Here is a 26,032-nt window from a genome sequence, read left to right as displayed (position 1 = left end):
TGTGTGTGCTCAACTGGGTGGCCTGCCCCTCTATACCAGCCTGGTTTTGTCCTGTTCCTTATGGCTGTCCCCTAGAAAGAGATGGGTGGGGCCAAGTAGTGGTGCATTAAGTTTAGTGCCCATAGGACTAAGTGCTAAGGATCCTGGTTTGAGCCCCCTCCTCCCCATCTGTGGGGGTGGGGTTCCTGCATTCTTCACAAGTGTAGAAGCAGGTCTGCAGGTGTCAGTCTATCTTTCTCTCTTCCTGTCTCCCAATTTCTCTCTGTCCTAGCCAGTAAGATGGTGGCCAAGAGCAGTGAATTTGTAGTACAGGCACCAAGCCCCAGCGATAACCCTGGAGGCGAAAAAGAAAGAAAAGGGGGAGGGGGTGCTTGTAGCCCCAAGTGTTAGAGCTACCCTGTAAATTGACCCATGGAGGGGCGGTCTTATGAAGATGGATCAGTTGAGTGTGACTGATCAAAGGGAGATTAGAGCCCCTTCTCCTGAGCAAAAGCAGGTAGGGCAGAACTAGCCTGTGTTCTGCCAGCTACCCTGAAGGTCCTGTGGCTCCTTCCGCATTCCCTGAGGTTGCTGATTCTGCCAGGCAAGTCTCGGAATGTGACCCTGAGTAGTCATAAACATGTCGGACTGAATCAGGAGGTCCAGGCTCATGAGTTAACTGGGCTACCTGAACTGTAGTTGTTTCCTTGTCTGTAAATGGAAGAAGACGGAGGAGTTGCTGCTTCTCAGACTCCCTGACTCAGTCTCAGGTGGGGAGCAGGGGCCTTCCCCAGGTGATGTGCACATTCCACCCAGGTGTACACGTGTGTCTACGCCCTTGGACAGTTTGGAGGTTATCATCAGAATCCCTGGGGATCCTTTGAGAAATAGGTGTTGCCTGGGTTCCAGCCACCCAGACCAATTGAAACTACCTTTCCTGAGATGAATCCCGAGCATGGGATTCTGTGCTCCTGATGTTCAGTGAGGGCTGAAGTCTCTCTCTGTCCTGAGCTCTCTGGGGAAAGGCCTGTTAGTAGAACCTCTAGAAGGCTGAACTGATGAGTGGGCAAGATTGTCTTGGTCTCAGGTGAGGCATGGACCTGGGTAGTGTGAGGGTTCTACAAGACTTTCAGGGACAGGCCAGAAAATGCAGTCATAACCCCCCTCCCACAAGCCTCCCCACACCCTAATCCCCCCCCCCCCCTCTAGTCCTCGGTCCAGTTCAAAGGAAAGCAGGGTTAGTGGAATAAAACAAGTATGGAGCGTTATTGATTTATTAGAAAAACTAGTCAATGGGTTTCCTCTTGTGGAAGCACATTTGAGCAGGTGGAGGACAAGGCCCAGCCGGCCCCAGGGCCAGCCCCAGATTGCATGGTCTGTGCCCGGCAGATCTGCAGTCCTCTGCAGACACCTCCCTTGGTGTCCTCCCTGAGCTTGCTTGTCCAAAGGACTGAGCCACGTGGCCCTCTGGATCTCTGCTTTCTCCCCCTGATGGGAGATGGGAGGATCCAGGGCCAGCTTCGGGGACCCTAGTTACCCTCTGATAGGCAGAAGGAAAAAAGGGGAAGAAGGGCAGCTGAACCTTCCACTGGCCCTTGACAAGAGGACTATTGGGGTATCCCCATACCCCCTAAAGCCAGACAGTGGAGGCCAGGGGTGAAGGGAGGTGGGGAGAGAGAAGGAGGACCGCCTAGCCATGCCCAGAAGGAGCTTCCTCTAAACTACCCTGGGGAGAAAACCTCGTTTGCTGGTATGGACTGGAGCTGTGTGGACCTAGTTTGGGAATACTCCTAAAGACCACAGAGTAGAAAATGTAAGGAAACAAACTTTGCCAGGGCACCAGGAAGCTTGGAATGCAGTGTGACACAAGACTTCCCCCCCAAAAAGTGGGGTGCCTACAGTGTGTCCCACCTGCCAAGTGTCTGGGGGCCTGTGTGATGTGGGGAGATAGATGCACAGGTTGCTGGCAATAGACGGTGGGCCACATGCAGCTGGCTGCGCTTGCCTGGGGTGGTGAAAACCTCACTCCTCGGGGGCCCTTCCACTCGGGTCAGTGGAGTTGCTTGCTGGGAACGGCTAGGTGCTACTTTGGCACACAGGAAGGGGAGAGAGTGGCTTTTTGTCTCCCTCAGCTCCCTCAAGACTGGCCAGGGCAGCAGCTGAGGCTCTTGCCATCACCTGCTTTTCAGTAAGGAGCCTGCTGTCTGCCCTAGAGCAGGACAGGAACTTGGCTGCCATCTTTACTGCCAGGTGAGTGTAGTCACCTCAATGCCTGCTGCCTCGGTTTCCCGGCATGAAGAAAACAGTAGGTGAGTAGTATACACTAGGTTCCTCACAGAAGCAAAGAGGGCTGTCAGGTTAAGTGAGCAGGGGCCAAATGAAGGACCTGGGACCACCTGATCTGGGCCTGGCGGGCTCTCGGTGGGGAGCCTTTTTCTCACCTGTTTTTTGTATCTGCTGAAGTTGGCTTCATCTTGACATGGTGGCATTGATCACACAGCCTGTGCTATGGGCTCCTGGGAAGGTCTGTTTACTCTGCCTGCCCCTGTGGTCTCCACCAGAGCCTTACCAACTTCCAGAAGAATCATCTCTGCATGTCTAAGGCACCTTCCGGTAGGGAAGGTGATTGAAAGAAAAAACTGCAGCCCGAGGACGTTTATGGTTTCCCCTGGGAAATGACTGCTGGGTTGGCCCTCTTTTGGACCTACTGCCAATTAAGATGCTGGGCCAAAGTTGTATTGCTTCTGAGCAGTGAAGAAAAGTCATTAGAACTTGGGGGTCTTTTTCCCTCCAGTACTTGGAGAAGATCATCCCTAGGGCTACAGAGAGATTGCAGGGCCCTTACATGACTATGTTTGGGGGTGGTGGGAGGGTAAGTGTTTGAGTTCTGTACCTATTGGTGCCCCCCAAGACCCACGCTCAGGACCTTCAGAAGAAGCTGGTTATAGCCTTGCATTTGTCACAACTCTGGCCACACTTTCTCTAATGATGAATCACAAACTTGGCTGTCTGTCCAGCTGGGACCTTCAGACATTACCATTTGCAGGTAGGACCCAGCTGAGCATTTTGGCTTTGGGATATTTTACTCCAGGAGCTGGGGTGTCCTAGTTGAATCTGGGGTCCTGCACCTTCTCTCTAAGAGACCCTGCGTCTCGATCTGATATTGCTGGTTTGGCAGCTACTGGGAGTGAGAGGAGGTTTGGGGATTGAGAGGCAGAACCTCGGGCAGTGTGGAGGCCCATCTTCCTCCTCTGGGCCTTGGCTGGGAGCCCTAAGCTCTGGCCAGTTTGGAAAGAGGATCAGCTGAGAGCTTACTAGCCCTCCTGTCACCTGTGATAGCACGGGGGCTGGGACAGCACGCAGCTCCTTGCAGTCAGGACCCACAGACCTGCCTGTCTCCTGTGTCCCCAAATGCCAGTGTCCAAAACTAGGGCTGGTGGCCCACAGGAAGGTTGCATCCTGGTGCCTCTAAGGGCAGGTCAGGCAATTCCAACAACTTTCCCCTCCCCTGCTGCCTGAAGCAAGAATGGGCAGCATTTGGGGACCCCGGGCTTCCTAACCCTGTCAGTCTTATCCAGCTTCTCTGGGTACATAAGGGGTAGGTAGGCATGCCCTCAGCTGGGGAAGGGGTAGAGAGCATGTGCCTAGGACAACCGTTTCCTGTCCCCAATCCCTGAACTAGGAGCCACTGTCCCTGGAGCCCCAGGCTTGCCCTCTGCAGAGGTGCCAGGGCTGCACGGAGGTGGAGGGTGCGGAGGCGGGCATCAGGCCGGGATTCGAGGGTCCCGGGCCAGGCAGACAAAGGCAGCTATTGCAGTGCAGCGGGGGCTCTGGGGCCCGGGCCGGACTCAGAGCAGGCAGGCGGCAGGCAGTAGGCAGCCCGGGAGACAGCAGAGAAAGACCGGGCCACACCCAGGCCATCCCGGCCCCTCCAGGGTGGGCGTACTCATATGTCCCGCACACCACGGCCCCCACCCATGGGGGGGCCCACAGAGGCTACTTCTTTTTAGGGAAGAAGCTGAATCTCTTCTCCTTGTCCTTCTTGCCCAGGCTGGCATCCGGGCCAGCAATGGAGGGCAGGGGCAGGCTCTGCGCCTTGACACGGATGCTCTGAGACTCGTTGATGGCGGTGCTCACTCCCTGCAGCCAAGACAGCATCTCCTCCTGTGGGGTGGGCGGGGACATCAGGGCACACGCCTCCTACCCCAAACCCACCAAAGGAGGGTCCCTAGGACTGCCCGTTCTGGGGTCAACTGGGCTTGGATCTTTCCCACCTGCCCTTTTGTCGGTCACCCACTTACCCCACTTACCTCATCCTTGCCGTGGAAGAGCCATTCGCTGCCATTGCTCAGCCTAAGGGGATAAGGGGTGTCCTGTCATATAGCCACCACTAGAGCCCTCTGCCCAGCCCATCCCCCTCAAACACACATAAAGTACCCCATTTCCCCCAGCCCCACCAGAAGTCTCTCAGGCAACACACCTGACAGGTGGCTTCTTTTGATTTTTTTGTTTTTTTAAATTATTGCCAGGGTTATCACTGGGGCTTGGTGGGCACTATGAATTCACTGCTCCCAGGGGCCATCCCCCCCACCTTTAAAAATTTTTACTTTTTATTGATAGAACAGAGAAAAATTGAGAGGGGAGAGGGAGAGACCTGCAACCTGTTTTACTACTTGTGAAGCCTCCACCCTGCAGACGGAGATGGGATTCTAACTCCCCTGTCCTTACCTGTATGCTTAACTAAGTACGCCACCACCCGCCCCGGCCTCTTTGATTTGAAAACTCCCTGCAGGACAGTGGAGGCCTGGGGCTGCCCCCAGACAGTGGGTTGGTCACCAGTGCTGCCAAGGCACCAGGCAGGGGGCAGTGGCGAGGAAGGGGCCTCACCTCAGTTTGAAAACATGCTTCTTCTTCTTGTAGTTGGCAGCAATCTCACAGATGGCATGTCTCAGGGCTAGGGGCTCCTCCCCGTGGTAGGGCACCCCCAGTGCTAGGTTCTTGGCGTCCTTGTAGAAGGTCAGTTGGCTATTCCTGAGCACACAGTACAGGTTGTTCCAGGACCTGCAAAGACACAGGCAGATCACCCCAGTCCTGAAACCGCAGTTTCTCTCCAATTCTTTGGCTAGTTCAATTTTTATACTAACTTTCTTTGATAACTAGTAAACTGAAAGGGGCCAGGCAGTGGAGAACCTGGTTAAATGCACACATTATAATGTACAAGGATGCAGGTTCAAGTCTCTGGTCTCCACCTGCAGGGGCAGAGCTCCATTAGTGGTGAAAGAGGGCTGCAGGTGTCTCTGCCACTCTTCCTCTCTATCTCCCCCACCTCTCTTCCTTCCTTCCTTATAGTAAATTGAAACAAAAATGATGCTAAGAGCATCTATATGTGATTCTGCTACTAAAAATTAATGATTATTAACATTTTATTTCTAGCCTTTTTTTCTCTATTCAGATACTCATTTCCCCCTGTCCACATCAGTAGCTAAAATGGGTTTTATTGTGTATTCAGTTCTTTTATTTGATAGGACAGAGAAATTGAGAGGGAAAGAGAAATAGAGAAGAAGAAAGATCCCTGAAGCTTCCCTCCTGCCCATAGGGATTAGGGCTTAAACCCAGACCCTTGTGCTTAGCAATGCGTGTGCTCAACCAGATGCACCACTGCCCAGCCTCCTTTATCCTAAGTATTTCCCCACATCTCAGATGAGTTCTTTAGAACACTCCGAACAGCTACTAGGCATCACACACATGTGTGTACATGTATATACACAAATACATTTTGTCATGTTATATATTATGGGCCTTGTAATATTGAAAAAATCCATAATTTGGGGGTGGGCGGTAGCGCAGTGGATTGAGCGCACGTGGCACTAAGCTCAAGGACCAACGTAAGGATCCTGGTTCAAGCCCCCGGCTCCCCACCTGCAGGGGAGTTGCTTCACAGGCGGTGAAGCAAGTCTGCAGGTGTCTATCTTTCTCCCTCTCTGTCTTCCCCTCCTCTCTCCATTTCTCTCTGTCCTATCCAACAACAATGACATCAATAACAATAATAAAAATAACAACAACGATAAAAAAATAAGGGCAACAAAAAAGGGGGAAAATAGCCTCCAGGAGCAGTGGATTCGCAGTGCAGGCACTGAGCCCCAGCAATAACCCTGGAGGACCCCTCCCCCCCCAAAAAAAGAAAAATCCATAATAATTTACAGATGTGTTAAGCACTTATGTGCATTAATTTTTACTGGTAACATGACGGTACCTTAAAATATTTCTATTTTATTTTATTTATTTATTCCCTTTTGTTGCCCTTGTTGTTTTATTTTTGTAGTTATTATTGTGGTCGTAGTTGGGGGAGAGAAAGACAGACACCTGCAGACCTGCTTCACCACTTGTGAAGCGACTCCCCTGCAGGTGGGGAGTCAGGGCTCGAACCGGGATCCTCATGCCGGTCCTTGTGCTTTGCGCCACCTGTGCTTCACCTGCTGTGCTACAGCCTGACTCCCCTTAAAATATATTTCTAAAAGAAGTTCTGAGTCTGAAACTAACAGCATAAACTTTTCAAAGTATCTCCTCATCTATTAGCATAGTTGATTCTCATAAAGTGAACTGGGCAAGAGTTTATTTTGGGTTTATTTCACTTTGTCAATTTACTGTCTAGTTTTAAGATACATCTGTGCAAATCAAGGCTCACCTCAGCTAATCTGTGTGGTGAGGGCAAGCTCATTAACCTAGTGAGTGTTGTGCTAACCTGAACTCCTTCACTGACATGGGCAACATGTTGCATTTTAAAAAACATATTAACATATTATTTTTGAATAGAGACAAAGAAGTTGAAAGGGGGAGGAGAGACACATCTGCAGTCCTGCTTCATTGTTGAGAGGCCAGGGGTTTGAACCCAGATCCTTGTGCATGGTAATATTTGCTGTACCAGATGTGCCACCACCTGGCCCTACACGTCACATTTGGTGTTGAGTGCAGCCCAGTTTGCAGCACCCAGTCATGAATGCCAAGAAACAAGAAGATTCTCTTCCTTTCCCTTCTCTTCTTCCTCCTTTCTCTGCTTTGGAGGGCAGGAAGGTAGAGAACTTGCAGGACACAAAGGGAGAAAGAAAGGACTGGAAAGTCAAACGGGACATTTAAAGCTGGCTACGGAGGCATTTTACAAGGCCTGTGGGAGTCCTTTTCTCTCTGGCAACCACCTTTGTGGTTAAAGCCCAACTAAGGCAGTCAGTCGCTGAGGAGTTGGGTCTTGGAGGAGAAGCCTGCTTGCCACAAATGACTTAACCTCTCTGTGACTCTCTTTTCACATCTGGAAAGTAGAAACTTCAGCATTGAGTAAGGGTGGCTCACTCAGGTGAGCCCAACATATAATGCCTGGCGTATAATATGTGCTCAATAAATAGTGCCTTATCCTTTCTGGTAGATTTTTCCATATTAACAATCTCTGCAGGGCGGTTGAACCCCATTTTCACTTTTGGGATCTAAAAGGGCATTGGAGTGTCCCCAGAAACAGGTTGTATGCAGCTAGTTGGCCGTGGGCAATGACTGTCTTTAACCTCCTAATGCTGCCTTATTTCCCGGGGCCCCCTGGATGCCTACCATGGGGGCCTTTGGTAGAGGAGTCCCTGGAGACAGGGACCCAATGATTGCATTGGGGTCATGAAAGGACACAGCCTTTGAATGAACCCCCAGGGGCACAAAGGCATTGGATGACAGCACTGACAGGGCCTTCTGAAAGGTAGCTGTGCCAACCTCATTCTTTTTCCTCTTCTATTTTATAGCTGAGGAAACAGGCCCAGGTTGATTAAAAGATGACTGCACTTGATTTTCACAAGTGTCTCTTTTCTAATAGCTTTTAAAATTTATTTTTATTTGATAAGACAGAGAATTTAAGAGGGGAGAAGGGTGCAGAGGGAGAGTGATACCTGCAGCACTGCTTCACCACTTGTGAAGCTTCCCCCCTGCAGGGGCTTGAACCCAGATCCTTGCACATGATATGTGCTCTCAACTGGGTGTGCCACTGCCTGGTCCCCAGATATATCTTAAAAGGGCATTAGACAATATATGCACATATTGATAAAAGATATCAAGAAGATTGATTAAAAGTCAAGGAACTGCTCATTGTACCAAGGTTGACCTCTATGTTCCCAGCTCTGGGAAAGTAAGGACAGCAGCTGGTGTTCTGTGAGCCCTGCTTTCTGCCAGGTGTGAGCACACTGTTATTATCACCCCCACTTTATAACTGGGGAGACAGGCTGGCTGATTTGTATAAGACTTCAGGATTTGAACCTGGGACCAGAACTGGAACCAGGCTTTCCCCTATCATGACAAGTCATGAGGACACCCAGAGGGGTGCCCAGGACCCTCTTCCCTGAGGCTGTGTTGCTAGAGTGGTTCCAGAGCACCCCGATCCCAACACACACACACACACACACACACACACACACACACACACACACACACACCTGTTGGAGGCCTTTTTGTTGGGCCCCTCCAGGTCGTGCTTGCGGCCCAGGTAGCCTTCCATCTGCACGCTGTGCCCGTAGTCCCGCTGGGCTGGCAGTGTGGTCGGCTCATCGCCCTCGCTCAGAGGTGTGTCCAAGACCTTAAAGAGGGGCTCTGTGGCAGGACCTTCATCCCCGATGGCTTTCTCCTGTTCTCCCTCCCGAGGCCCCGGTGGGGGCGGCGGCTGTAGGTCCTGAGGCCACTGCTTCTCCTCTTCCCCCTGCTCAGGGCACAAGGGAGGAGCACAGCTTGTGGGAGGGCTCAACCTAGGGACAACCCTTAGCAGAACTGGGACATCCAGAACAGCCCCCTCCACCAAATCTGGTTCCTATCTGTTGGTGCCTCTTGGTCCACCCGGCTCTCTATGACCTGCCATGGTTACTCCCACCCCACCGCATCACCTGCCTCCCTAGACTTGGGCACCATTCCCACTGCCCCCTCACTTCAATCTGAGAGCAAGCAGAAGTGACCTGAGTGATGATCCATCCACTAGGGGTTTCCAACGCTGCTGGCAAAGCCTAGAACCTACCCCCACCCCCAGCCCCAATACACCCTGTCTCCCACTTCAACCATTTACTCCAACGCAGGAGTTTTGTGTGAGCTCAGATGGGATTTTACATGAAAGAAAGTTCTGCCAAGAAAGTTTGAAAAACACCTCTTCTGGGATGTTGAATGTGAGTTCTTTGTGTGACCTTCTAATCATGTCTCAAAGCCCCCAAGCTAAAGGCCCCAAGGCTCCCCTTCACCGTATACAGAGAGAGATCGATCCTCACCTTCCCAGGGTGTGGTGCAGAGCTGACCAACTGGGTCTGGTTCCATCATCTGACCAGGGGTTTGTTGGAGTAGGGCAGTGGTTGCTGCCTTTTCCAACCACAGGAGTTTAAAAAGAAAAATGAGTGCCAGGCAGTGGTACACCCAGTAGAGTGCACATATACTAAACACAGGGACCTGTGTTCAAGACCCCCTAGTGAAGCAGTGCTGCAGGTTTCTCTCTTCCTATCTCTCCCCTCTCAATGTCTCTATTTAAAAAAAGAAGAAAAGGCCACTAGGAGTAGCATAATTGTGGTGCAAGTATTGGGTCCCATCGACAATGCTGGTGTCAGTCGCCTCCACCCCAACACACACACACACACACACACACACACACACACACACTGGCTTGGAGTGGGATCAGTAGTTAGGGGTTTCTTTCTAAGCTTTGCACATTCTCTGCTGTGCGTCAGCCAGGGGGTGTGGAGCTCCAGAGTCACTGCTAGAGAAAGGCTGTGGCTTCCAACCACCTCAATACCCTCTGGAGGGTGGGGTACTCCTGGCCAAGGGAGGGGGCCTCTAGTGGAGCTACAAACTGTGCGTCAGTCTCCATATCAAGGGATGCAGGCTTCCCATGTCTTGTCCTGTAGGGAAGCAGGGGTGGCAGCACAGAGAAGCTGTCCCCACGATGGCTGGGGCTCCTGATAGAAGGCTGTGTGGCTTAAGCCAGGACCCTGTCCCTGCTACTGGAGACCTTACAGTACCCAGTGGGAAGGACCCAGGCATTAAAGAGATTACCTCCCCTAATCCCCTTTGGCTACAGGGAGCCAGCCCAGGACCTCATACATGCAAGCATACCACTGAGTTACATGCCTGGCCTTTTCCCCAAGAAGATGGGGGTCCAGAAGAGTGTTATCAGGAGCCACAGAAAAGAGCAGGAGGTCCTGAGCGTGTTCTGTGTGTTCCTCAGGGCAAGGCTCAGATCCACAATCAAGAAATGGGTTGTGGGAGGATGTGGGCTTCAGCGTGAAGCATGAAATTATTTCTGACAGGGTCAATAGCTTAGCAGCTAAAGTCATGGCTGAGACTTCTGGGAGGCATGGTTTATGGAGTAGCCGAGATCCAATCTCCACTCTCTCCAAAACAATAATTGAACACAAGAGAACTGGACACATAGTCTACAGCTGAAAAATCCATAGCCTCAGAGATACCGAGCGTGAGGAGTCAGCCTCTCAACTCTTCAAATCTGGGGAGACCTTTCCTAACACATGGGACTACCTACATTCACGTTAGATGGCATGCCATTTAACCAAGTGACAGATTCCAGACTAGGCTAGGGTTTAGGGTACTGATACAGGTGTACACATATCTGTAAACAAGGGGCAATTATATAACTCAAAGTCAAAGTGCTCAATAATGGTTGAAGTGCCTAAAGAAGGCATCATAATGCCAACTGGACTTCCCTGGATGATACTGCTTCTTTCCTGGAGCCCCGCTTCCTCGGGGCCCCGCCCCACTAGGGAAAGAGAAAGACAGGCTGGGAGTATGGATCGACCTGTCAACGCCCATGTTCAGCAAGGAAGCAATTATAGAAGCCAGACCTTCTACCTTCTGCACCCCATAGTGACCCTGGGTCCATACTCCCATGGGGTTAAAGAATAGGAAAGCTATCAGGGGAGAGAATGGGATATGGAGCTCTGGTGATGGGAATTGTATCTCTCTTATCCTTTGGTCTTGTCAGTGTTTCCATTTTATAAATCAATATATTAAAATAAAAAAACAAAAAAATTTAAAACAAAAACTTTGGATTGAGGCCATTAGATTTAAAAATTATTCCCAATAGTATGTTTACTTTAAGTTTATCCATTGCATATCTATTTTTTTTTAATTAGAGATGTAATTTTAGAAAAAAATGTTTGGGCAATTTTCTTAATAACTTTACCATGGATATAAAATAACAGGATTGTAAAACAAATCTTTAAAATCATATTCTTGTTTAAGTACCTCATCCCCACTTGCAGGGGGGAAGCTTCACAAATGGTGAAGCAATGCTGCTGTGTTTCTTTTCTCTCTCTCTGCTTTCCCTCTCAACTACTCTGTTATTCAATAAATAAAATATTTTAAACAAAGAAGGCAATCATAAATTCTCATAATAAATTAATAATAAATTCTCTAATTGATTTGACTTAGACCAAACTAGCTGGGAAGCCAAGCAAAAAGGCCCAAAGAAGACAGATTCCAAAAACCTAACTCTGGCTGCACTCAACAAATAATCCTCAATGCCTAAACAACTCAGAGAAAATCTAAGATCATCAGATAGAGAGGATACAAAAGTTGGATAAGGGCACGAGACTGGCCCACTTCATCATGGCTTGTTTGGTCAATATCACAACACCTCATTATCTGGGGCCCTAGTTAAGACATCCTTGGATTCCCATACAAATATGATGGGCCTTGACCTCTAAAGGGTCCCTCTCTCCACTACCACTGGTCGCTTCTGTAAGGAACAGCATCTTGTGGGTCCTCCCAGGACCCTTTCCTCACTATAAAGCACTGACGGAAAGGATGGCCCCAGTCTCCAAAGGGAGGCTGGAGGTATCCTGCCCTGCCACTTGAAAAAGACTGATTCTGCAGTAAGTGTAGCCTGTAATGTTCCCAGTTATGACCATGAGCTATAAGCTCAGACTAATAGGGACTTAGAGGTTTCACAGGCTCTGGTACTATATATATATATATATAGTACTATATATCTATATCTATATCTATATATATATATGCCCTAGAGCAGGTGGATGGAGGTAAATAGTTAATTTTAGCCACAGAATTCTTTTTTTAAGAACAGGAGCCTGCCCAAATCCAGCTTTCCAGTTCTTTTTCTCTACTCTGACACTATTCTCTCAGACAATAGTCTTTTTTTAAAAAAATATTTTATTTATTAATGAGAAAGGAGGAGAGAGAGAAAGAACCAGACATCGCTCTGGTACATGTGCTGCCGGGGATTGAACTCAAGAGCTCATGCTTGAGAGTACAATGCTTTATCCACTGCGCCACCTCCCGGACCACTCAGACAATATTATCCAACTTCAGGCTAGCTACCAAACTCAAGTAACACTACCATAGTTGTATACCCGCAGGAACATGCCTAAAATGGATTTTCTAGCTTTCTTCTACCATAAAATCCCTAATCTCATTGCTCTAATCCTACTTTTTTGGTTCCTGTTCATTAGCCATCTTGTCTCAACTTAGGTCATGCCACCTTCCAGACACCAAGTTACAGATGCTACCATGACTCCATCCCGACTTCTCTGGGCAGACGACCTCACCAATGTGTTCTGGACCCTCGCATCTCCAGAGCTCTGGTCCACTAGGGAAAGAGAAACAGGCTGGGGGTATGGATCGATCTGTCAACACCCATGCTCAGCAGAGAAGCAGCTACAGAAGCCAGAACTCCTACCTTCTGCTCCCCATAAATATCCTTGATCCATACTCCCAGCAGGGAGAAGTGATAGGATGAAAATAAGAGGACTCTGCTCTCCAGCTCCATCAGCACCCAGAGAGAGAGAAGGAAAAGGAGAGGGACATATGGAGGTAGCTATGTTGTCATTAGTGGCTTGGAGGGGAAGAGAGGATTGAATCAGAAAAAGGGGGGGGGGCAACTATGTATAAATGTGGACAGATAGCTGTAGAGATGATGGTTGGCCCATGTCCACAACCTTAGGGGAACTGTGGTGGACTGCAATGGGGAGAGTGAAGATTCAGCACTCTGCTGATGGAAATAGTGTGGATTCAAACCCCTGTTGACATGTAATTCTGTAATATAAAAATAAATAATTAAAAATAAATAAAAATGTGGCCAAGAGGAATGGGAGGTGGCACACCTGGCTGAATGCACATGTTACCAAGCATAACGATCTGGGTTCAAGCACCAGGTCCCCACCTGCAGGGGGGAAGCTTCATGAGCAGTGAAGAAACACTGCAGTGCTGTGACATAAAATTATAAATAAGGCTTTTGCCAGACTGATAGTTTAGAGGTAGGACAGTGAAAACACCAGGCTTAAGACATTTACAAGTGCCCGAAGTCACAGTCAGTTTGTAGTCATTCTGAATGTCACAAGATAAGGCTCCTATGCTTGGCAACTGAATAGAAGGTAGTTGAATAGGACAGAAATCTGCTCCTGAAACTAGGGTGGCTACTGACATATTCTTTCACCCAGTTTCCCACAAAAATCCAATTTTCAGTTGAAACATATATGTAGCTCTCTCTTTGCTGATATGCCTCCCAACTTTGAGGAAGATGACTGGTTCCTTTTTACTGTCCACTCTTCTCTTGACGACTATTTCTTAACTTGTTTATCCAACAGACTCCCTAAGACCTTTGCTGTATGCTGCCTTATTCTCTCAGATCCCATATGCATCAACTGGCCAGAAGGACAGATATGTCTTCATACAGGTGTCTGTCTTTCTCCCTCCCTCTTTTTCTCTTTCTCCCCTCTCAATTTCTCTCTTTCCTACCAAATAAAAGAAAGAAAGAAGAAAGGAAGGAAGGAAGGAAGGAAGGAAGGAAGAAAGGAAGGAATGAAGGAAGGAGGAAAATGACTGCTGGGAGTAGTGGATTTGTCATGTAGGCATCAAGCCCCAGCAATAATCCTGCTAATAAAAAATAAAATTAAAAAAGTGGCCAAGGTCTGCCTGGAAGGTAACTAAAGACACTGGTTGGAAGAAAGTGTAAAGCTGGGAGTTGGGCGGTAGCACAGTGGATTAAGCTCATGTAGCACAAAGCACAAGGACCAGCACAAGGATCCTGGTTCGAGCCCCCGGCTCCCCACCTGTAGGGGAGTCAGTTCACAAGTGGTGAAGCAGGTCTGCAGGTGTCTGTCTTTCTCTTCCACTCTCTGTCTTTCCTTCCTCTCTCCATTTCTCTCTGTCCTATCCAATAATGACGATATCGATAATAACAACAATAACTACAACAATAAACAAGGGCAACAAAAGGGAATAAATAAATATTTTTTAAAAAAGTATAAAGCTGGGAGTCAGGCGGTAGTGCAGCAGGTTAAGCGCATGTGGCGCAAATGCAAGGATGGCATAAGTATTCCAGTTCGAGCCCCGGCTCCCCACCTGCAGGGGAGTCACTTCACAAGCGGTGAAGCAGGTCTGCAGGTGTCTATCTTTCTCTCCTTTCTGTCTTACCCTCCTCTCTCCATTTCTTTGTCCTATCCAACAACGATGACAACAATAATAACTACAAAAAAAAAAAAAAAGGCAACAAAAGGGAATAAATGGATATTTAAAAAGACATTTAAAAAAAAGTGTAAAGCTGGTTATGTTACCAGCCCATCAAATTACAACCGGTCAATGAACAGGTTAAAAGCAAAGGTTTAGGAAGGCCTCATATAAAGAAAGGGTAACCTGGCTGGAAGCATTTGAAAACCAGCACCATAGGTTATCACTTTCAACCTCTGAGAAAACTGATGCCCAGAGAGGTTAAGCGTCCCACCCACTGTCACACCGCAGGTATAGAAGGCAATTTCAGGGTATCATTCTAAAGCTGGACTAGGCTGAGTTTTTGTCACATCATTAGGGCTGTCATCTTTTCCTGCCTGAGTCCTTTGAGTGATGCCTGTATCACTCATCTTTATACACCTTTAAAAAAAATTTTTGTTTACTATTGGATAGAGACAGAGAGATGTTGGGGGGAGATAGACACCTGCAGCACTGCTTCACCACTTGTTAAATTTTCCCTCTGCAGGTGGGGACCAGGGGCTTGAACCTGGGTCCTTATACACTGTGATGTGTACGCTTAACCAGGTGCGCCATCACCTGGTCCCATCTTTATGCATCTTGTAAAGTTTCTATCTTTCCAGTTTCTTTAGTGAGCTGGCATTGGCTACAGGGGTTGGGGGTCCTGAAGCTCTGCCTGGGCCATCCAGCAGTGGTCAGATTGGGCTCAAAGCCTGCATTTGGGGGCTGTCTGTAGGCTCAGTCAGGCCAACCCTCTGACATGGGGTGATGATGATGATTGGTGCCAGAGGTTGAACCCAAGGCCTCATGCATGTGAGACATGTGCTTTCCCACTGAGCTACAATCCCAGTCACATGAGGCAGATCTCTAATCAGAAAGCAAAACCTCTCATTTCCCACCTCCGTAACTCTAGTCTCAAGCCCAAAGCCATTGTTCTTCCAGGAGGGAGGACTCCAGGGGGTAGGACAAAGGCCAGGAATCCCAGCGCAAAGCATCTATGTGAGCCTTACCACCCAGCCTGTATCCTTCTGGGGCTGGTTCTGCTAAAGGTCTGTGTGTCTTCTTTGTCTGCCTACATATTTCACTTCTACTTTCCTTCCTTTTAGATTTTTGCCAGGCAGGACCACCTCCCAGCCTAATCTCACTTTTCTGTTTCCTCCAGTAGGGGCTGGCCCATGTTCCCTGGCAGAGACTCTCAGAGGCCATGGCAGCATGACAGGTCACAGTTTATGTGATGGGAGTATGAGCTGGCTCTGGAACATGGGGGTTCTCTAATGTGTGCAAAGAGTTCTCCTGTGTCCTTGACTGTTTATGTGGAGACAACTAGAAATGCATACTGTTCCCTCAACCCTGAGGACCAAGGTCTGAGGAGGTGCAGCCAAGAGGAGGGTGGAAGATGGAGGTGTTTAGTGGCTACATCCCCTTCATGGGCCCAGATAAGAAAGATGGATGCTGGATGTGAGGGCGATCTGGCTGCCAACACCTGTCACCCCATTGATCGCCAGGGTTGATTCGGCCGATCTGGCTGGCTAGGCGGGTGTCCCCTTCCTCCCTCACTGCTCCACGTGCGCCCCTCCTGAAGCTGTGTGCTCAGTCGAAGAGGATGGCCTTACCCGGAAAAAGACAGGCTGGTCTTTGGTCGAGGGTATACGAGTAGCTGCACTCCCCTACTAGAACCTCCAAACAAGATCTTGAGAAAGATAGATGCAGGGTCCAAATAGTGGCATAGCTGTTTGGGAAACATTACCATGTGCAAGAACCCAGGTTCAAGCCCCTCAGCCCCGCCTGCAGGGAAGCTTCACGAGTGGTAAAGCAGTGCTGCAGGTATCTCACTATTCCCTTCCTTTTCCATTTCTCTGTCCTATCAAATAAAAAGGAAGGAGAAAGTGGGGAGGGTGGGGAGGAAAAGGAAGGGAAGGGAAGGAAAGAAATGGTCATCAGGAATGGTGGATTTGTCATGCAGGCACTGAGTCTCAGCATTGACCCTGGTAGCAATAAAAAGAAAAATAAATAAGAGAAAGAGAGGGGGAAGAAAGGTTCTGGAGGAGGGTGGGATGCAGGAGAGGGAACAGGCCCTTTTTTTTTAGATGAGAGATTTTATTGAGCTAGTCACATAAGAGTTTGTAACTTGGGATAAAACTGAATACAGACCATGGACAATTAAAATGATTGTAGAAAATAAAACCCAGGGAGTTGGTTGGTAGTGCAGCAGGTTAAGTGCACTTGGTGTGAAACGCAAGGACCGGCATAAGGATCCCGGTTCAAGCTCCCAGCTCCCCACCTACAGGGGAGTCGCCTCACGGGTGGTGGAGCAGGTCTGCAGGTGTCTATCTTTCTCTCCCCCTCTCTGTCTTCCCCTTCTCTCTCCATTTCTGTCTGTCCTATCCAACAACAACAAAATCAACATCAATAACAACAATAATAACTAAACAACAATAAAAAACAAGGGCAACAAAAAAAGGGAAAATAAATAAATATAAGAAAATAAAACCTACAGGTGAGTGCTGTTTTTTCCTAAGTGGCTGGAGATTAATCTCTTGATTTATATTTGTATTGGGCTACTAGGATGAGTCAGATCACTCATTTTTTAAAAAAATATTTATTCTCTTTTACTGCCCTTATTGTTTTATTGTTGTAGTTGTTGTTGGATAGGACAGACAGAAATGGAGAGAGGAGGGGAAGACAGAGGGGGGAGAGAAAGACAGACACCTGCAGACCTGCTTCACCACCTGTGAAGCGACTCCCATGCAGGTGGGGAGCCGGGAGTTTGAACTGGGATCATTACAGCTGGTCCGTACCACCTGTGCTTAACCCACTGCGCTAGTTATTGTTGTTATTGATGTCGTCATTGTTAGACAGGACAGAGAGAGATGGAGAGAGGAGGGGAAGACAGAGAGGGGAAGAGAAAGATAGACACCTGCAGACCTGCTTCACCGCTTGTAAAGCGATGCCCCTGCAGGTGGGGAGCCGGGGGCTCGAACCGGGATCCTTATGCTGGTCCTTACGCTTTGTGCCACATGTGCTTAACCCACTGGATCACTCACTTTTTAAGACCAACCAATCCTTTCTTCCTCAACATAGCTTCCAACTGCCCAAGGACAAGGGGACAATGTGAGAGAGAGATGGGAGAGAATAAGGAACTTCTAGAAGGCCAAAAGAGCAACACCAGATAGACTCTCAGACAGAAAGAAGCAGCCCCTTCCCTCAGCATTACCCCATCTCTCACCGGGGACCATAAGACACCCCCCCTACTCCAGCCAGAGGCCTACTCCTCCCCACTGCACTCCCCTGAGTCTGTGTGTACACCCACTGCAGGGCTCAAAGCCCAGGTGTTGCCTCTCTCTGTACCTACTACCTTCAGGCATTACTGGGCAATATCCTGTGGAGCTAGTGTGACTATCTCAAACCCTCATCTGGCCCTAGGGAAGGAATGTTCACTGGCAAGCAAGTCCCCACCTTCTTCCTTGGTATTTGCAGGTGGAATACCCAGTGCTCCTACCAGGAAGTGGAAATGGGTAACAGGGAAGTGGGTAACTGTGTGAAGGAGCAAAAAAATTAGGCAGGAGCAGAAGCCAGAGGCTTCACCATAAAGTCTGGGGGTGGGAATGGGGTTGAAGGAGGGAGGATGTGGTGGTGGTGGTGGTGGGGTGAAGATGAAAGCAGAGTCACTAAGACAGAATTCAGGACAATAGCCTGCTATACATCAGAAGGTTCTAGTGACTCACAGTGGATTTTTATACTACTTTTTTTTTTTTAACTTACACCATTTTATTTGATAGGACAGAGATAAATTGAGAGAAGACAGAGAAGGAGAGAGAAAGATACCTACAGACCTGCTTCACTTCTCGTGAAGCATCTCCACTGCAGGTGGGAAGCAGGGGCTCGAACCTGGGTCCTTGTGCATAGTGCATACTATGTGCGCTTAACTGGGTGTGCTACCGCCTGCCCCCCAAGAGCTCACTACTTTGCAAAGACTTTAAGAACTGTATCAAAATATGTATCTGGATGGTCAAATCCCTTTCTGAAACAACAGTAATAAAAAAATTACTTGAGGCAGATCTGCTTACCACCCACCCTTCCATTCTCAAGGCTGCACTAGCCCTTAAACTAAGTTTTCTACTACACAGGAATCATTCATTCTTTCTTCCTCCCTCCCTCTCTCCCTCCCTCCCTCCCTCCCTCCCTTCCTTCCTTCCTTTCTTTTCTAAAAAGATTTTTATTTATTTATTCATGAGAAATGATAGGAGAGATAAGGAACCAGACATCACTCTGGTACATGTGCTGCCGGGGATTGAACTCAGGACCTCTTGCTTGAGAGTCCAATGCCTTATCCATTGCACCACCTCCAGGACCATGGAATGCTTTTTTTCTTACTGAGTCAAGTCCTTACTCTGTATCTATTTTTTTCCTTGCCACAATTACACTTTCTACTGCTTGAGGAGCTTAGAGTGAGGCTTTTACTTACTTCTTGAGATCATCAAGCTCACACCCTGTCTTTAGAGGGTGACTTTCTTAAATAAACCTATATCCTTGGCAATGACGATGAAGATGATGAAGAGTTGTTTTCAGGAGGTAGCTCAATGATGGGGTTTTGCATGTGTGAGGCCCTGGGTTCGATCCCTGGCACCACATGAAAGCCACAAAAACAAAACAAGTGAACTCTGTAGATCATGCAGCAGTGCTTTGCTCTCTCTCTCTCTCTCTCACACACACACACACACACACACATAGAACAATAAAGAAAATAAAGCTGACTAGGGAGACAGCACATTGCTAGCACACTAAACTTATGTATGTGGAGCCTCAGAGGTACCAAAATGATGAATGATAAAGAGGGTCAGATGAAGCTGTGCGAAAGACGCGGGGGCGGGGGTGGGGTGGGGCAGGGAGAAGCTGTGAAGAGGTCTGGGGCCATAAGGCACAGTCCCTCTAGTTACTGATGGGGAAATTGTGTCTAGAAAAGCTCAGTGGCCCATCTGGGTTCACATGGCAGGTTTAATGTAGCACTGAAGCAAGAACATGACTTCTGTTTCTCTGGCCACATGGTATCTCTCAATTCTGCTCAACCTCAGCTACATATGGCAACAACATGCCCTATCCAGTGAGGTGTCTCTGGCCTTTGCTGCTTTGCTCTCTTTTCTCTCCATCTCTGTTTTTCTTTCATTTACTTGAGATAGGGAGAGAGAGAGAGAGAGAGAGAGAGTAAGAGAGAGAGAGAATTAGAACATCATTCTGGCAATGCAATGTTAGGAAATGAACTTGGGACCTCATGCTTGGGAGTCAAATACTTTATCTACTGCACCACCTCCTAGGCTGCACTTTGTTATTGTTTAAGGATTTACTTATTAATTATGAAAGGGGAGAGAGTCACTTTGCATATGTGATGCTGGGGACAGGATTTAGGACCTCATGTTTGAGGTTTCAATGCTTTATCCACTGTACAATCTCCTGGACCACTCTTTCTTTCTGTTCCCCACCCCGCTCCCCATTCTTTCCTTCCTTTTTTTATTTTAAAGATTTATTTAAAGGCAGAGATTGGGAGGGAGAGAACTAGAATATCACTCTGGCATATACAGTGCTGGGAAGTGAACTCAGGACCTCATGCTTGTATGTCTAATGTTCTAGTCACTGTCCTAACCTCCTGGGAAATGACTGCAGACTCTTTCTCAGATCAAGCTCTTAAGGACTTCTCAATGATGAACCACTTGCCAGCAGAGTGACCCATGCTCAGGCTGGCAGCATGGTTTGGGTAGGAGGGTCTTCCTTCTCTGAGCCCCACAGCTAAATATGCTTTGTGCTGACTTGTAAGGAAGAGCTGGGGAAAGGAGGGGATACTGAGGTAGTTCTACCCCTAGAACTAAACCACCTTCTGATGCGGAGACTCTGCCTTGCCAAACAGGCTGGCCCAGCAGAGTCCCAGGAGGGCTCCAGGCTGAGGAACCTGAGCCCAGAGCTGGCTACCTTTGTGAGAAAGTGGAATATATGAAATGACCCAAGATTTCCTTTTGATTTTATGTTCTCAGGCAGAAAGGAACCTATCTTTGGTCTTTGGGATACTTGGAAGCTGCATAGATTACACTGATACTGAATAACCCAGAAGAGCTGGGGGACACTCAGAGGAAAAGGGGTGTCCAGCTTCTTGGAAGAAATCTTGGATGTCAAGGAGTCTAGACTATAAGTGGAAGTGACAGTATGAGAGGGACTGGATGGGTGGAGCCAGGTTCTGTTCTCTGGGGATCAGCCTCCTCTGTGAGGAGGCTGCTGGGATCATGATTCCAAGTGGGGACAGGAAGCTTGGGTTGCTGGTTGAGGGACATCAGGGGACAGAAGAGACACAAACAAGAGAGACTTTTAGGATCTCACAGAGAGTCCCCAGCTTCTATGGGTGGGGGATGGTCACTTTAGCAGTTTATTTTATTGGATAGAGACAAAGTGAAATCAAAAAGGAAAGGGGAAATAGGGAGAGAGAGAGAGAGATATACTTGCATCACTACTTGACCCCTTATGAAGCTTTCCCCCTACATGTGGAGACCGGAGGCTTGAACTTGGGTCTTTGCATTTAACCATGTGTACCATCACCAGCCCACATTTTTTTCCCAATACACAGAGAGGCATAGATAGAAACTGAGAGAGCACTGCACCAAAGCTTTCTTCAATGCAGTGGGGGCGCTAGGCTCGAACCTGGGTCTCATGCATGGCAAAGTAGCACACTATCCAACTGAGCTATTTTACCAACCCTTTGCCAGAGTCCTTTAAGCTTGACATTTAGGATCCTGTCTTGCTGGAAAACTGGTTTAAGTGGGGGGAGGAGGCAGAACACTGAGGGCTTTCTCCATCAAGGAGTCTTGGGACAGGCAAGACAGGTAGTATTTCCTCTAATGGAGTTGAAAGTGTACTTCCAGGTCCAGCCAGCAGGTGGTGAAGAAAACCACACAGACAACGAAGTCTCCCAACTCCCAGGAGAAAACAATCTGGTGACCACCTGGTTTTTTGGAGGCTCTAGAAGATACTCAGTCAACCCAAATACAAAAACAAACAAGAAAACACAGAAAGGGGGATTCTTACAAAGATAATGCTGGTGAGTGAGGAGTAGGGCACGAGTATTGACTCCAGAAAGAGACTAATGAATCCTAGCGCCTTTCACAGTATAGACTGCCCAGTGTACTGAAGTGGAAAAGAAAAAGAGAGTATTAAGGCTAAGAAAGAGTTAAAGAACCAAACTGAAGGAAGAAGAGAAGCCCCAGATAACAGGAGACCTTGAGAAAGAAGGTCCCCCCCCCCCGCCCCTGTGGAGTATCTTATTCTGACAACCGTGAAGCTTCTAAGTCTTGATGCTAAACCTTCCCCAAAGTTATGAAGGAAACGATAGCAGTAACTATAAGGCAACCAGATGCTGAGCAATGGATACAAATCCCACCTGCAGCCCCTATATATACTGTACCTTCCCTTTGAGGCCCAGAATTCTTTAAGAGCACAAGGAGCACTTTCTGTGGCCCATTCATTAATGTGAATAAAGTTGCTCCTTGTTGACTCCATTGACTGGCTCTGAGTCTTAATCCCACAACATATGGACAGGTGGTCTTAGGGGTCAGGAGTTCTAGAAGGTTCGTTTTGGGAAAGGAGCTTCTGACAGTGGATGTGAGAATTCATATGGAATATATTTCTTTTTTAAATTTTTTTACATTTATTTATTCCCTTTTGTTGCCCTTGTTTTATTGTTGTAGTTACTATTGTTATTGATGTCAGACCTGTTTCACCACCTGTGAAAGACTCCCCTGAAGGTGGGGAGCTAGGGGCTCGAGCCAGGATCTTTACTCTGGTTCTTGTGCTTTGCACCACGTGTGCTTAACCCGCTGTTCTACTACCCAACTCCCGGAATATATTTCTTTTAAAAGGTGAAGAACTGGGGGGCCAGGGAGACGACGACACAGTGGTAACACATGAGACTTGCCTGCTTGAGGCTCCAGAGGTCACCACATGCCAGAGCTGAAGAGTGTTCTGGTCTCTTGTTCATGAAAACCTATCTAGGGGCCCGGTGGTGGTGAACCCAGTAGAGCATACATGCCACAATATGCAAGGATCTGGGTTCAAGCCCCTGGTCCCCACCTTTATGAGTGGTGAAGCAATACTGCAAATGTCTCTCCCTATATCCCCATCCCTCTTCAAATGTTTCTCCCTATATCCCCATCCCTCATCTGTCTGTTTCTATCCAATAAATAATTGCAATATTAAAAATAAATCTTAACAAACAAATAAGAATGTGAGATAAGGAACTGGAGTGAGATCAAAAAGATGAAGACTGAAGAATTAGTACAAGGTCCCAGCTGTTGTACCTACATACTGTCTTTCAATACTTACCACCTTTCTGCGAGGCATGTATTACCAGTACCCCTGTTTTAAAGATGAGGAGAGAGACCAAGATTCAGGGAGACTGAGTAACTTGGTCCATAGTCACTTATGTGGGAGGAAGGTTGAGGATGTGTCTGGTCCCAAACTCCATGTTCTTTCTACTAAACACTGCTGCAAGGTTGGGGTACTTTTGCCACAGCAGGAAAGACCTTATCCAGTGGAGTTCCTAGTTGAAATGGGATGAGCCCAGTCTGAGGCAATATGATCATGTCAGAGCCACTTGGAACCAGGCTGCAGGAAGGGTTGGGTGGGCTAAGCCCTATTGCTAAAAGCTTTAGACAACCTTCTCACATTGATGATGTGGGGTGGGGAGCTTTTACATTCCCCCAGGATGGTGCTGGGCTCCATCCTGGGGTGAGGTTGAGAAGGACTATAGGCAGACAGGCTGGTAAGGCTGTTCAGAACACAGCTGTTTGCAAGAGAAGACAAAGAGGTGATTTGCTTACTTGAGAGCAGCTAGAGACAAAGAGATTGAGGGTGAGCAGAGACAGATGTGTCACAAGAGAAGGGAGTCAGTATTGAACCCAGAGGAACAGGGGAGAAGCTGAGGCTACAGCAGTGGTAAGGGGTCCCCAGGTTGGTGGAGTGTGCTTAGAAGAAGTGGAATATGGGGAACAGAATGACTCAAAACTGTGCCCCAGAAACCAGCCACCTGAGATGGCAAGTGGGTAGACAGCGGGAAGAATCCAGTACAGGAGGTTGAGAGGTGAGATGAGTGAGGAGGGAAAGAGGAGGATGGGGCATGTGCAGATCCCCTCGGGCAGAGAGCAGGAGACCTGGTCAGTCACAGGCTTCCCCACAGGTAGTCTTCAGGGCTCCCTATCCCTGTTGCCCTGGAGGAACTGGTGGCTTGCTCCTCCATGCCTCAGTGGCCTTGAGTTGGTCACACAGTCAGAGAGAATGAGCTAGAAGACACCAAGCCCCCACCCAGATCCGACACTCAACAGTTACCATCTTCAAACCCCATTCATGTTAACCAAGCTCAGCAATGCCAAGGACTCTCTGAAGCACAGCTTAGAAGAACGAGTTTAGGAAGAGACTAGAGCAGAGAGGCCCAGGAGCCTGACTAGACCAGAGAGAGCAGGCAGGCCCAGGACAGACAAGTGTCCAGAAAGAACTTCTTTGTGTGGGCTTCTCTGTGGAGGCTGAGGCACCAGGGTGGGGCACCAGGCCACAGGGTCACACCCCTGCCATGCTGACTCAGGCATCCTGGGGCCATGGGGCCACATCCAGGTCTAGGGGGAAAATGCTGTTCTGTCCAGACCTGCTCTGCACTCTGCCAATGTACTCAAATTCTATTCTATGCAGAATGCCGAAAACAACAGCCCAGCCCAGCCTCACAGGGGGAGCCAAGGGAGACAGCTCACTTCAGCGCACACACACAACTGGTGCTGCCTCCATACACTCACATCCTAGTGTGTCAGGGCCTGGCTACCACTGCAGCTCCCTGCTGTGGAGACGTTGCTGCTGGGGGAGAGAGTGAGAGAGAGAGAGAGAGAGAGAGAGAGAGAGAGAGAGACTGTCCCAGTTGTCAAAGTGGGGGACAGCAGCTGGAGCCATCCAGGTATTGGCTAGGAGGTGTCCTGGCTGGAAGCCCAGTGTTTGCTCAGCCCCCTGGCACACACCCCCACCCCCTTTTACAGTCCTAAGTGCTGGTTACTCCTCAGAAGCTGCATCAACCTGTAAGACCATGGTTTGACTCTAAGGAGCTACCCGGCTTCTTCTGGAAGCCAGTTGGGGCAGACTGGAAAGGTTCTATGAAAGTGTGATGGTGGTGAGTTTCCTGCTTGGGGAAGAGATCCTTGACCACAGGATGATGGAGCCTGCTCATACTCAGGTCCTATGCAGATACATTTTGGAGGGGTCAAGCACCCCAGGGTCCCTTGGGCAGCACAGTTTGGACTTGGCTGAGAGAAAGGCTTGCAAGTAGAGAGGACAGGACTGCCCCAAACTTCGGACATTGAAGATACTCTTATTGTCATTGGCCCTAGGTGCACCTGTCCTTTTCAGGGATGTCACTAACCTCTAATGGCCCTACTTCCCACCTCAAAGCCAGGGAAGCAGGCACAATGTGGCATTCAGGGCAGGTAAGCCTGTGGTGACTCAGCTCCTCTTCAACGCCCTTCTGTCTCTGTGATCCACCTCTACATCCCAGCAAATAGCATCTCCCCACAAGCATTACACCGGGGATTCGGAGACACCCAGAGCCCAAGGATGAAGGGGAGGCACCCAGGTAGAAGGTTCTGGGGTGAGGGTATTTCCGGCACTGAGAGAAAGGGCAAAGACTTCTGGGTGCAGATGTTGGCAGGAGGCTGGGGTCACCCTCTTTTGATTCCCCAAACCAGAACAAAGACAAACACCCCAGCCCTTGGCCTCCTCTGTCCCATCTCTAGCCTTACACCAACTGACACCCCAGAAAGGAACCAGGTACCTCAGAGTTTGGAACATGACAGACCAGAGGGAAGTGGGGAACATTGCTTTTCCCAGCCCCTCCCTTTATTTACATTTGCTGCAGACAAACAGGAATGTGTGAAACTTTTTGTAGCCTTATTGAGAGAGCATGACCCGGATCTTAGGGAAGATCAGGAGGTTCATCTGATCATGCAGGAAGTTTCTAGCAAAAATAGGGACGGGAATCCAATGTCCTGACTCCCACCCCAGTAGAGTAACTTGGTTTCTTCTTCTTGACCTCACATGCACTTACACTTACCTGTACAAATGGACTTTTGTTTTGTTTTATTTTGTTTTGAAAAGCCAGAACATTCTCTAGTGTTCTCACATGGGAAGGTCAGAGGTGAGGGAGGCCATGGGAGTGCATAATGATGTGCTTGAGGCAGACTGTGCATGCACACTGGGGAGGGAGGGCCCCCCAGTGGTGTGTGTGGAGGCTGAGGCAGGGGTATAGGTTGTGGGGTGATTCTCATCAGTCCTCTAAAGCAGGAAGCTGGCATGCACTAGTGCTGGGTTTTGGGTGAAAGCAATGCCGCATGGCTCTAGTCTATAGGGTACCAACACCAGACCACAAAGAAAGGATAGCAGGAGAGCCACCATGACCCGGGCCTGTGGCAGAGAGAGGGCAGGCAGACCACTGTCCCTCCTAGGAGAGGCCTGTGCTTGTGGTAAATGTTCCCCAGCCTGCAGGGGCCCTGCTCTC

At 48.6% G+C, this 26,032-nt stretch overlaps 1 protein-coding gene across 1 annotated transcript in view; it reads right to left on the bottom strand.

Moving 5' to 3' along the window:
• Positions 1-1,239: 1,239 nt before the first annotated feature.
• SPTB (spectrin beta, erythrocytic) overlaps positions 1,240-26,032 on the bottom strand; it is a 191,124-nt gene continuing 166,331 nt past the window's right edge. The window contains exons 32-36 of the mRNA XM_060175718.1: positions 23,325-23,334; positions 8,439-8,806; positions 4,867-5,040; positions 4,290-4,332; positions 1,240-4,143 (exon numbers count right to left, since the gene is read on the bottom strand). Of these exons, the coding sequence (XP_060031701.1) occupies positions 3,976-4,143; positions 4,290-4,332; positions 4,867-5,040; positions 8,439-8,806; positions 23,325-23,334 (763 nt within the window). The 3' untranslated portion in view covers positions 1,240-3,975. The remainder of the gene's footprint in view (positions 4,144-4,289; positions 4,333-4,866; positions 5,041-8,438; positions 8,807-23,324; positions 23,335-26,032) is intronic.

Source organism: Erinaceus europaeus, chromosome 16 (genome assembly GCF_950295315.1).
Source record: "Erinaceus europaeus chromosome 16, mEriEur2.1, whole genome shotgun sequence".
Taxonomy (NCBI): domain Eukaryota; kingdom Metazoa; phylum Chordata; class Mammalia; order Eulipotyphla; family Erinaceidae; genus Erinaceus; species Erinaceus europaeus.
Note: the sequence above shows the minus strand (reverse complement) of the source record. Positions and strands in the feature narration are given on the sequence as shown.